Genomic DNA, 13098 nt, shown 5'->3' with positions numbered 1-13098 from the left:
GCATGATTCTTTTTTAAATCTTACTTTTCACTTCACCTGACTTTACCTGACCTACGCGTACTGAACCGAATCCTCTATATGATCTTTAATACATATTTCGTTCTAACATAAATTTGTAATCAATTCATTTTAATAAAAAATATTATACTAAGGTTTAAATCAGTTATTTGCGATAAGACTTCTGGTTAATATTGAATAGAAATTCAAACTTCTTCCCAATAGTTCCTAAATGATGGCGTTGTCATAGCTACCCAACAGGCGTATTATTCCAAATTTATATCGTCAAATATGCATTTTCTGAATAATTATCGAATCGATTTTTTGTATTAAATGAAATATAAAGAATTAATAAAGCAGTAATCAGAGAAAATTCGTCAAAGACCGATAACGGGGAAAAGGGGCTGTGGAATTGTGCTGCTTCAAAATATGTCGTCATTTCGCTGAACATCGCAAAAGAACGCTCGGATTGGCATACATTTCAACGTGGCCACACCTTTTGATGAAGGCCAACAAAACTTTACCAATTTTAAATTTGCTAGTTTATTCATTATTTTTGATTTTAAACAGGTAAATCATTCCCATTTCCGAGACCTAATTTCCTAATTTAAAATGTCAGCGCCACTGTGGGAGAATTCCTGACTAATTGTCAACCCAAGAAGAAGAAGAAGAGAAGAAGAAGCTTCAACGCTTGGACGCAGTGACGGAGCTTTAGCAGTTACGTTCAGTTTAGCTTCATTATAGTTTAACCTTCAAATCGAAAAAAGAAGAAGCTTAACCTCTTTTAAGTTAAGTCCGAGTGATAATTATACGTGAAACTAGCAGAATGGAAGACAATCAACTAATGTGCCTGAGATGGAAAGACCACCACAGTACCCTAATGCAAAAATTCGGCTCATTAATAAAATCCGACAACCTAGTAGATTGCACTTTAGCGGCCGAGGGGAAGTTCCTAAAGGCGCACAAAGTGGTCCTTTCTGCGTGCAGTCCGTATTTTCAGGTGTGTTTTCACATTTTCTAATCTGCAATAACCTCTAATTTTGTGTAGCTTTCCAGTGAAAATAAACTAATTGTGGTGAATTCAGAAAAATACACTAGAAGCCCTCATGAATTTCGCTTACGACAATCACGAATCGGAGCAGGGTGTGAATTTGTATAAATTCAGAAATAAGTCATTTATTCTCCAAGTTTGCTATTTTTCCGAATTAGGCAAAAAATGTTGAGGGGATCTAATTCACTCAAATGCCTTAGAACGAATTAAATTCAGTGCCAATTCATTTTAATTCGCGGGGTTTGAAGTTCAACTCCAATTCGTCTGAATTCGTCAATGCGAATACTGCTTAATTCTTCGTAATTCGGCAAATTGAAATTCGAACTCAAATACGCCCTAATTCATAATTGCGAATTTAATCAAATTATGATTTATTCAGTTCAACTCGTAAAAGGAGAACCAACTTGTGGAGCATAAGGCACCCTTGTTATTCTAACAAATAGTCCCGTAGCCCATTGGGGGTTCTCTGGATTGTTACACGAAGGATCGCTGGTTCGATTCTAGTCGTATACACTTTTTTTTTAATTGACTTTGACCATGCATTCAATTAGCACAGTTTCAATTCATCCCAATGCGCCCTAATTCCTTGCAACGTATATGTAAATTTATACCATTGGAATCAAATTCAGTTTGCGATTCTTGTTTTCATTTCTCCTGACCATTAATATTCAAAGATCAGCTTATCGATATTTTAACATCAAACCATTTACGAACGGAATAAAACAAATTGATATAAAAATTTTATTTTTATATTTGAAACACAAGAGATGACTTCTGCTATAAAAGATTCATTTTTTATCAGAAGAGATGAAGTTCCAACCAAACAGTGAAAGTTTTTACCAAAAAAAATGTGACTGTAAAAAAAAACTTCCACCAAAATAAGTTGACTGTTCAACGAAATAGTTGAATTTTCAAGCTAAAATGTCCAATGTTTTAGAAAACAGTTGACTTTTTAAGTTGAAATAATGGACTTTCAACCAAAGAAATTATTTTTAAGCAAATAGTTGAATTTATTAACCCATTAAGTCCCAAAACGAAGAAATTTCTCTCTTACGTTTGAGCTTGAATAATTTTATAAAACAGGCAAATAATTTATTTAAAATTTTTAATTATTTCGGTAAAAAGGTATTTGAATATTTTATTTTTAAACAAAATAAAAACATTTAAGTGACGGACGCTAAGCGGACATAAATGAGTTATGCAGAGATAAGAGCGAGAGGATATAACCGCGGTTCCACTGTACTTCAATTCTTATGCTTCAACTTAAGTGTTGCACAGCCGAGTCATGTAAAATTGTATATCAGTAAACATTAACTTTTAATTTTATGAAAATAATATCAGTGCATCACGCAATGGTTGGAAAAAAACGATATTTCACGCACTGCATTGGATTTTGGTGTGAAAATGACGTAAAATAGCAATAAAATTATTTTTTATAATCTTAATATCATGATTTTACCTATTTAACACTAAATATTTTTATTTTGTTTCAAAATTAACTATTCAAATACCTTTTTTACTGAAATAATTCAACATTTATATGATTTGAGCGAAAAATATCGATAAGAAGAAATTTAACATTTTTGTTTTTCGTTTTTTGGCCGCCATTTTATTTTTATAAATCGTAGATAATAAGCGACAATAAAAAAATTCCTTCCTCTATTTTTTGATTGAAAAAAAATTGCTTAAGAAAAAGATTTTTTTTAAAATTTTTGAATTATTAATTAAAAATCAATATATTCCGTTTTTTGAACCATTGCATCGTTTAGAGCATACCCAAAAATAGTAAAAAAAAGAGTATTTTACAATAAATTCTTTTCCTTTTTTATAAAATGATTCAAGCGCAAACGTAAGAGAGAAATTTTTTCGCTTTGAGACTTAATGGGTTAACCTAAAAAGAATAATTTTCAATCAAATATCCAAATTTTTTAAACTCTAGTTGACTTTTACATTCAAAAAGATGAATTTTTAACGAAAAATGTAGTATGTAGTCGATATTTTAAATTAACAACAAGATTTAAAGAAAAAAATTTAATTTTCAACTGAATTCGGAATCAAAAATGTAATAGATGATGTTTCAACCAAAAAAGATCAAATTTCTACCAAAAGGGATGGATGTTAATACCAAAAAGACGAATTTTCAATCAAGAAGATTCACTTTTTATCAAAAAGTAGAATTTTCAAAGCAACAGTTCATTTTCGGCAAAAGAAAAAATAATTTGGTTAAACTTTTACTGAAGCAGTTGAATTTTCGAATAAAAAATGTAAATTTTTAACTTTCAACCAAAGAGATGAATTTTGAATGAAAGAGATAAATTTTCAACTAAAATAATAAATCTCCAACAAAAAATGTTTTTTTTTTTTGTAACAAAGTGGTTCAACTTTTAAACAAGCTGTTCAGTTTTCAACAAAAGAAGATGGATATTCAACGAATAATGTAATAGTAGATATTTCAACGGAAAAATGTTTTTATTTTAAATAAATAATCGTTAAATTCCACAAAAAATATGATTTTTGAACAAAATCGTCGAATCTTCAACCAAATAAGATTTATTTTCAATCATATAGTAGCATTCTAGACCAGAAAAGATGAAATTTCGATTAAAAAATGTGAATTTTTAATAAAACAGACGAATTAAAAAAAGTTCATTTGCAACCCAGAAAGATTTCAGGTGCATTTTCAACACCAAAATATTAATTTTTAACAAAAAGTAACATTTGTACCAAAATAGTTGAGGTTTTAACCCAGAAAGACTAATTTGCAACAAAAAAGGTTAGTTACCTAAGACGGCCATATTTTCCGAAAATTTTCGATTTTAAGGTACTTCAGAAGCAAAAGCGATTATATGCACCTTAGTTTGATTTTTTCTTTACAAAGTTCATAAGCTTAAAAGTTAAAAAAAATGTTTTAAAGGCAATGAACTTAAATGTTGAAAAAATATGTATTTGTAGACGGGCCCCTTTTTAAAATTAAAAAAGCTATGCAATTAAAGACTAGATATCGATTAATTTTATTCGTAGCGTAGTATTTAAACATATTCTTTACATTTGTGATATATTCATGCAAAGTACATTATAAAACGTAAAATAAGCGCTAAATAAGGTATAATAGTAAATAAGTGTTAGCGAAGTTCAAGGACGAAATATCTATGAAAAGTTATAAAATTTCAAATATTATTCATCTTAGGTCAATAATGTACTAATATAAATCGAAAACCCAACATATTAAAAAAAATTCATATTCATGATTAAAAACAATCACGAGGTTAGGTAATGTTACAACTGATTGGCGGGAAGTTTAAAAATCTGAAATATTTTCTATATCACTTTGGGAATTATTGAATGTTTTTTGTATAAAATTTCGACTACTTATCGTTTCCCTTTTTTACTGATGTCTGCAACATTATTCTTAATGAATACTCGCTGGTTTTCTGCAACTAATTTTTAAAGAATATGCAAAACACATTCGAGCTCAAATCATTACCACCGGTACCTCGCAAGTAAAGCAGATTTCACTTTTACCTACATTTTTCTAGCCTAAAAGGGGCTCGTCTTAGGAATTTCGCATGATCACAATGTTTTAAATATTTTTATTGAACAGCATAAAAATTAATAGAACGTAAGTACCTATTGCAAAGCTTACAAACTTAGCCATAAAAAATAACGTACTCCTTCAAATTATTAGAAGTTATTAAATCACAACTTCTAAAACAGGTAAAATTTCGTTCTCTAACGTACAAAAGTAATTTTTAATTTCTGTTTTTGTTAATTTACTTCCAGTACTTGCAAAATAACTAGAATTCTGAGTTTCCTGCAAAAATAATAAGGGTGGCCCGTCTTAGGCAACCTTTCCCAACTCCAACGACTTCCAGACCACTAAAAAGTTTAATTAAATAATTGTCAGGATAAAACTCGTTGTAAACTTTTGAGACCAGTCTGGTGTCATCGTCGCACCTTTCGTATAACAATTAATAAAATTTGGCAGAAAGTTTTTCTAATTATAATAAGTAAGGTGTGATGATGAGACCAAACTGGTCTCAAAACTTAACACTAAGTTTCATCCGGAAGTTTATATGATAAAACTTTTGAGTGGTTTGGAATTCGTTGAGGTATATTTTTAAAGTTTCAGTTTGAAAAGCATTCTTTTATATTTTAAAGTTTTATGACACAATTGAAAAAGTAAATTTTGATGTGAAAAATGTATTCATGAACTTATGTATAATTCTGATTTCAGGGCCTTCTGCGTGAACATTATGATGAGCACCCCGTTTTCATACTCAAAGATGTTAAGTTTAATGAGTTGAAGGCCATGAAGGATTACATGTACAAGGGAGAAGTGAATATATCCCAAGATCAATTAGCAGCCCTCCTCAAGGCTGCAGAGTCTCTACAAATAAAAGGGCTTTCGGAAAGTAATCCCTAGGCAGACTTTATCACAAATCTTTGCAAGAGATCTACCCAAAGAACCGTCAATCATCTCCATCCCACAGGTAAGAATCACGAAAATCATATCTCTTAAATATAAAAATATGCGTACGTCCAAATGTATAAGGCCCAGGTTGTCGGTCACAGAACCTATTCCACTTAAAAATGGTGAAAATCTACATTTATTTAAAAAAAATAATGACAAAAAATTGTAACAGTTAAATAAACATGCCAATCAGTCCTTGTTGACCAGCCCTATCCCAATCCCCGACCTTTTGTACAGCAACTGTTGTCGCTTATAAGTTCCACATGACAGATGAACTCATCCGGTAGCCACCAGAAAGCGCCTCATTCGTCCTGCTCGAGAAAAACATTGAGTCTAATGAGTAAAAACTTTCAAAATAATAAAATAGCGGTTTTTAATGTATTATTCTGGCTTTTGCTGATAATAGTGAGATTTAGTGCATTTTTATTAATCTTTTGATACATAAAATATGGGTCGTTACATGCAGGTCGTGCAATTCGGGATACAAATCCGGCAAGAAAAGCAGACCCTTCTTTTCATTCCTTCAGGTTCAGATCGTCTTCTCGAATGCGAAAAAGCAATTCTTCGACAGGATTACACTTTACAAAGTTGTCAATTTGTTTTTGAGCTATATTTTTTACCTGATCAAATTACTAGAATAAACGAGAAGTGAAGGATTCCAATGACAAGGTTATATCCTCGTTATGTTTACATAGAAGTCATACTAAGAATTAAAAAAAAAATTTTATCACGGATAAGTTAACGAAACAGGAAATTTCAGTGTTTTGTCTGCATACAAAAGTAATACGAGAGTTTATTATCATAAGTAATATTTTATAGAACTTTGAGAAGAATTATTGATAAAATTATAAAGTAGGAAAGTAGGTATGTTTTGTGCTTTATGTTTTTTAAACTCACATTTTTTTGAATTCTCAACCACTTTTGACCTAATTGAGATATTTATCATTTTCATTTTGATAGTCTTTATTGTATTATTTTGAAACCCACCGAAAAATATAAAAAGCTTCAAAATTAATAAAATGACGGAAGTTTTTCTGAAAGTATTAAGAGTTGCTTTAAAAAAAAACCCAAAATTATATATTTTTTGCCAAATTCGTTTCAAATTTTAAGTTTCACAATAAAGATATCTTGTGAGTATTATGCGGGATAAATAACTTTTGTCGTCAGGCGAAGTTTTTATCATATAATCAAATTTTCTTACTTTTCTTTTAAACACCGACAGATACGAAAAAAAGTTGAGATACTACTTTGCAAGTCTAAAAACTTTTTACTGAAATGACCCTTACTCTTCTTTCGGCTTAAAAAATAGTTTAGCCCGCATAAAGCTGATAGAGACTTTCTTATATTAGCAGAAACTTTTCAAAAATATTAGGATGAATAAAAAGCTGGGATTTTTTAGAAACTATATTTTTGTTTCTTAAAGTTTGATGAAAAAATTTAAGATTTCTTGGTAAATGCCACCTTATCGTTTTTCCCAATATTTAAACAAAGTTTCTGCTAATAGAAGAAAGACATAATATCAGCTTTGGGCGGGTTAAACCATTTTTTAGGCCGGGAGAATTATATTTTGAAATAAAAAATTCATTGCTGAATTATTCTCGCAAACGATGCAAAATATCGCAAAAGGCCAAGGGCTTATTTTCATAGGAATTTTAGGCCTGAAAAGTTTGATCTAAAAAAAAATATATATCTTTTGTTTACAAAAAGAATTGGAAAATCCGATTATACGAAAAAAAATTCTCCTAGCGACAAAAGTTATTTGGGCCGCATAAAACTCACAAGATATCTTTATTATGAGACTAACAATTTTAAACGAAATTGGCAAAAAATATATAATTGTGGGTTTTTTTTTTAAAGCAACTTTTCATAGTTTTAGAAAAACCACCGCTATTTTATTAATTTGGAAGCTTTTTTTATAGTTTTCACTGGGTTCCAAAATAAGATAATAAACTCTTTTAAAATCAGAAAGAAAACGATAAGTATCTGAATCAGGTCCAAAATTATTAAAGATTAAAAAAGCTAATCAATTGAAGGAGTATGCCAATCTTCTTTAAGAATAAATCCAAAACCCCATAGTTGAAGCCAATTTAGCTTATCTTGAGTTCCTTCACTGATCCACTTATTTTGTAGGTTTCTTAAAGTAATGATGAATATCTGCATGTCTTAAAGGTGTTATTTATGTTCTATTTGCATTAATATATACATGATACTAAAAATTTGCATGTATGATCGTACATATATTGGATGTTATTAAGGTGTGAATTTTAGAAAAATATATTGAATTTATGGATTTTGCTTATATTTACTTATTCGTTTAATCCGTTCAACCCCCCCCCCCCCTCCCACATACACTTTTTACACGTGTATTTTGTTTAAAAAATGTATTATTCTTTGATAAAAATAGATTATGTAATAAACATTTGTTTTGAAATACAGAAATATTTGCACGCAACAATTTTGATTGGCTTGTTATATTCAGCCAAAAAAATTTCTCGGTCTTAAAAATTGAATTAATAACATTCAAAGTTATTTAATTCTTCATTTATAATACTGAAGAAAATATTAAGATACTATTAAATTTTTTAATTTCGTTATTTAACTTTCTAAAGTATCTTTATATCATAATTTTATTTTGTTATATTTTTTATTATAACACTTCGTTTTCTCTTAGGATCTTTATTTTTTCCAATACTTATTTACACATGTTTAATACATATTGTTAAAAACAACCATGTGTAAACTTATAATTTTAATAATTTTATATTCAAATTTCATTAGAATAAATCCATATATAATAAATATAAATTGTTAAACGCGTTTAAATGTTGCTTGCATTATATGAAATGTTGAAAATCCAGTATAATATAGCACTTTTAAAATAATCTTCTTTCAATAATCCTTTTACACTTCAATGACTTTCATGTTTTTTAAATATTAATTACCCATAAAAGAATTGTTGGTCTCAATTTTTTAAACTGAAACGATCTGGAATGTTTTTATTTAATATTAATTATTGAGTTTTCCATAAGACCAATGCTTTTCCAGAGCAGAACAATTGACGCGTCGCCCGGCGGATTAGTACACCCGAGAAGTGCAACTTATAAGCGACAACTACTTTTCTCAGTAGTCGGACAGGGCTGTTGTTAACATATTTTTTTATTTTTTGAACACCTCATGCTATATCAGGGTGTCTACTCGAATCACGAAAAAAAATTCCCCGATAATTCCAGGTATCTCAAGTTTTTTCCAGGTATACTTTTTCATAGGACGGAGCCATTCAAATATTTTCGTTTTTTTTTTAACCAATCAACTCGGAATATGTATACATTTTTTCGAGTTTATTATAAATAATTTCTTTAAGCTTCTGGAAATTCAATTAAGGTTTGACTTATGTTATAAAGCCTTGACAGATTATATTCCACTACAAGATATTCTAAAATCTATTAGAACCATCAATTAATTAAGCAATAGTAAAAAATATAATTAATAACTTCTTGAATTTTTATTTTACCTTCTTATTCAGTTAATTTCTTATGCACCTTCTGTGCATATTCAGGTCAAATTAATGTGGGTTCGAAATTAAATTAAAATCAAACGGCTTTCAATTCCTGAACTATTACATTTTAAACAAGAAAGATGAATTTTTAACCTAATAGTTTAATTTTAAACCAAAAAGAGTTATTTTTTGTCAGAAAGACGATTTTCTAACAAAATGCATGAATTTTCAACAAAATCGTTAAATCCTCAACCAAAACATGAATTTTTAACCAAGTAGTTGAATTTTGTACCACAAATAACAGCTTTCGACCAAAAATAGAATAGTGAATTTTCAGTTAATAAATTTATTTTTAGCCAAATTGATGAGTTTTCAACTATAATACTGATTTTTCAAGTGGAATAATTCAATTTTAAAACAGCAATTTGAATTTTCGACACAAAAGATAAGTTTTCAACCAAGAAGGTTAATTTCTACCATAAAAGACGCATTTTTCACAAAATACTATACATGAAATTCTAAACCAAAATAGATGAATTGTCAACCAAAATTTGAATACCTAAATTTTCAGTTAAAAAATCGTTTAACCAATGAGATGGATTTTTAACTAAAATTAAGAAATATTCAATTCAAATAGTATTTCAGTTAAAAAAATTTCAACCAAAAATACTAATTTAAAAAAAAAAGAAATAGTTACATTTTCAAACAAAGTGGTGAATTTTCGATCAAAAAGATGATTTTTTAACGCAGAAGGTTTCACACAAAAAAAACGAATTTCCAATTAAAAAATATAATTTTTCAACACAAAAATGAAGTTGAATAATTTTTAATTTAAAAAAATTATATTAAACCAAAGAGATACATTTTTAACGAAAATGATGTTAATATTTATCTACTACCTTTCAACAAAATAGCTAATTTTTTAACCAAAATATATTTTAAACATTTTTAATAAATTTCAATTAAAGCTCAATTGAAAATTCAAATATTTTGATGAAAAATTCGACTTTTGATTTAAAAAATCATCCCTTATCTGTAAAAATTGCACCGTTTTTTTGGTTAAAAATGCAATTTTTTAATAAGAAATTAATCTATTTTAGACGAGGATAAAAGTTTTTTGTTTAAAATTACTCTTTCTAGGTTAAATCCAATTGCTTTTTAGTTTAAAAAATCGTTTCTGTTGAAATATCAACTATCACATTTTTCGTTGAAAAGTCATGTTTTTATTTAAAAAATTCAACTCCTTGTTTGAAAGTCGAACTGAAAATTGAACTATTTTGTTGAAAATTTTACTGATGGGTTTTAAAGAAAAAGCGTATCTTGACATGAAAAATTCAACTTTTGGTACAAAATTCAACTATTTGGATAAAAATTAAACAGTTTCGTAGAATTTTTTATTAAAGATTAATTCTCAATAGAAATTATACTACAGTTTTAGAAAAAAAAACTTATCTTTTTAGTTAAAAATATATGTACTTTATTGAAAATTTGTTTTTCCCGTACAAAATTCAACTATTTGGTAAAAAATTTAGGTAATTTCTGGAAAATTCATTTTTTTCGGGCAGAAAAATTATCTTCTTAGCTGAAAATTAAACTTTTTGGTAAAAATATATAGATTTGGTTTACAATTCGTATTTTTTGGCAATAAATAAAGTTTTTGTGTTTAAAAATTAATCTGTTTTAGTTGCACATTCATAAAATCTTATATCTAATTTCTTATTTCTCTTTCCTGCGATAACGCAATTTAGGACTTATTAGCAAACGAGTGAGCGATAGAACGAAAGCGAGAGTGCAAGCGAGAGAGAGCATGAGAATGCAAACGCATCTTAGTCTACTTAACTTTTACCTTACCAGTACTTACAATTTTTACGCTTTTAATCTAAGCGACTTCCGTTTCCTTTTTCTTTCACTTTTCTATACCTCCATTTACCTTTTTTCACGTTCATTCTTTCATTCTCTCTCATTCGCTCCTCTAGCACCCTCCAACTTCTTCATCCATTTTTCTCCTAATCCATCTTCCCCTAGAATCTTAACCACATTCTCTTGCCAGCTTCCTTTATCTTCCATTCCTCTCCTACATCCTTCCCATACATGCTTCCTCCTCCCATTCACGTATTCTACACTTTCTGTTTTCTTCTTTTTCCCAGTACATCCCCTCCCTTACCTCGGTTCCCAATCCCCTCCTTTTTTATCATCTTATACCATTTATTGTATTTTGATTCCTCGACCCCCCCCCCCCACCTTCCTATTAATTGTCTTTCCCTCTCCCTTTTTTCCAATTCTTCATAGTTTACTCCAGTCCTGTCTTCTATTTCTCTATCATTAAAGAACTCCCTCCTTTCTTCTTTCCATCTCGTTAATTCGATTGCCCTCCGACTCCTCTATTCTACCTCCATCAAACACTTTCTCGCCAACTCCCCTCCCTTTCCCTCCCATACCTTCGTCTGAAATTTCCATGCACTCTTTTCCGCTCTAATACTTCAGCTGCATATTTTGTTCATATTTTTGGTTTAAAAATGTAGCTCTATAAAAAATGTCATCTTCGTTAGTTAAAAATGCAACTTATCTGTTATAAATGACCTTATCCAATGAAAATTCACATTTCCGGGTTGAAATTTAACTGATTCGTAGAAATTTTGGATTTTTGGCTAAAAAATTAAACAATTTGGCAGAAAGTTTTTCTCTTTGATTCAAAATTGATGTATTTTGTTTAAAAAAATCATCTTTCTAGGTCAAGTCTAACTGTTTTTTACTTTAAATTCATTTTTTTTTTTAGTTATCACTAATTATATTTATCGTTTAAAATTTATCTTTTTGGATTGTGAAAATGCAACTCTTTGGTTGAAAGTTGTACTAGTTTCTTAAAAAGTCTTTTTTTTTTTATCTTTGAAGATTCATCATTTTAGTTGAAAATTCGTTGTTGTTTTTCTTGGTCCAAATCTTTTTTTTAATATCAACTATTATATTTTTGTGCGAAAATTAGTATTTCCGATTGGAAATTCAAACGTTTTGTAAATAATTCGTCAGTTTGGTGTCAAAATTCAACAATTTTGTAGAATATTCAAATTTTTGGCGAGAAATTGAAGCGATTTGTTGGGAATTCATCTGTATTCATAATCAATTTTTAAATCTGTTGCAAAGTCCATGAATTATATGAATAATAAAAAAAGTTTATTATTTTCACATGTACTTAAAATTTAGTGTAAATTTAGCGTATTGATATTTTCGACAAAAAATAGTTTGCTGACAAGTAAAAATGAGAAAAAGAAGTTTGATTTAAATAATGATAAATTCAGTAATGTAAATTTACTTTTGCAAATTAAAAAACGTTCTTGGATTTAATCATTTCAATTTTCAAAACAAATTGAAGCATGCTCGAAAACAAATTCCCTGAGATTTTTAGGTTTTCCAGGTGAGTAGACACCCTGTTAATGTATCCTCCCCCCCCCCCCCCCCCCCCCCCCCCCCCCCCCCCCCCTTCCACATAAAACCCCAAAATCGACAATTTCAACATTACCTCGTCTGTTTGATTTCAGTGCAGATTTGGATTTATCCAAATACGAGATTGGACAGTCTTTTTTTTAATGTCCTTCGGATTTAACGAATACATCTACATCACGGAAATCGCGCTTCATGCTCGATTAAAAAAGTATATCCAAAATGCGATATTTTTTATAGTATGTTGAACTTCATTATATTGAATGTGTGTCTTATTAATTTCTGTAACATTGATCTGGTCTGTTTATTCAGATATCACAAAATAAAGTACAAATTTTACTATTTATAATTATTTTATTTGAGTTACCCTAAGAAAGGTCTGCGCACCTTTTTTTTAGATTATTAAATAATTTTACTCTTTATTGGTACGTAGTGTTTTGTATTTTGTATTCGAGTTTTTGATGGATAAAACCACAATAATCACAAGAATCATATCACTCAAATATAAAATAGTGTTTACCCCTTCAAAAAGTTTGACATCGTCTATTCTTTTTTATTTCAAGAGAGTTCTTAATTATTTTTTTTACTTACAAGTTCTTTTTCGCAATTAAAAAATATTTTATCGATTTTATTTTAATTTTAATT

General features: G+C 29.0%; 1 protein-coding gene across 2 annotated transcripts; it reads left to right on the top strand.

The window, feature by feature from the left end:
* Positions 1-278: 278 nt before the first annotated feature.
* On the top strand, positions 279-12795 carry LOC117167574 (longitudinals lacking protein, isoforms H/M/V-like). Of its 2 annotated transcripts, none has more exons than XM_033352616.1 (3): positions 279-997; positions 5283-5538; positions 12557-12795. In XM_033352616.1, the coding sequence occupies exons 1-2, from the start codon at positions 824-826 to the stop codon at positions 5469-5471; spliced, it is 363 nt and encodes a 120-aa protein (XP_033208507.1). In that variant the 5' UTR covers positions 279-823; the 3' UTR covers positions 5472-5538; positions 12557-12795. The 2 variants fall into 2 exon arrangements, with proteins under 2 accessions (XP_033208507.1, XP_033208506.1); XM_033352615.1 differs by having other exon boundaries at positions 12552-12795.
* The last annotated feature ends 303 nt before the right edge of the window (positions 12796-13098 follow it).

This window comes from Belonocnema kinseyi, chromosome 2, assembly GCF_010883055.1.
Source record: "Belonocnema kinseyi isolate 2016_QV_RU_SX_M_011 chromosome 2, B_treatae_v1, whole genome shotgun sequence".
Lineage (NCBI taxonomy): Eukaryota > Metazoa > Arthropoda > Insecta > Hymenoptera > Cynipidae > Belonocnema > Belonocnema kinseyi.
The sequence above is the reverse complement of the archived record's forward strand: the minus strand, read 5'-3'. Positions and strand labels throughout refer to the sequence as shown.

Excerpts from the sequence above, each read along its gene's own strand:
- LOC117167574 (XM_033352616.1), top strand. The coding sequence starts at position 824 with ATGGAAGACAATCAACTAATGTGCCTGAGATGGAAAGACCACCACAGT. Across the intron at positions 998-5,282 it reads CGTGCAGTCCGTATTTTCAG|GGCCTTCTGCGTGAACATTA; the intron begins GTGTGTTTTCAC and ends TTCTGATTTCAG.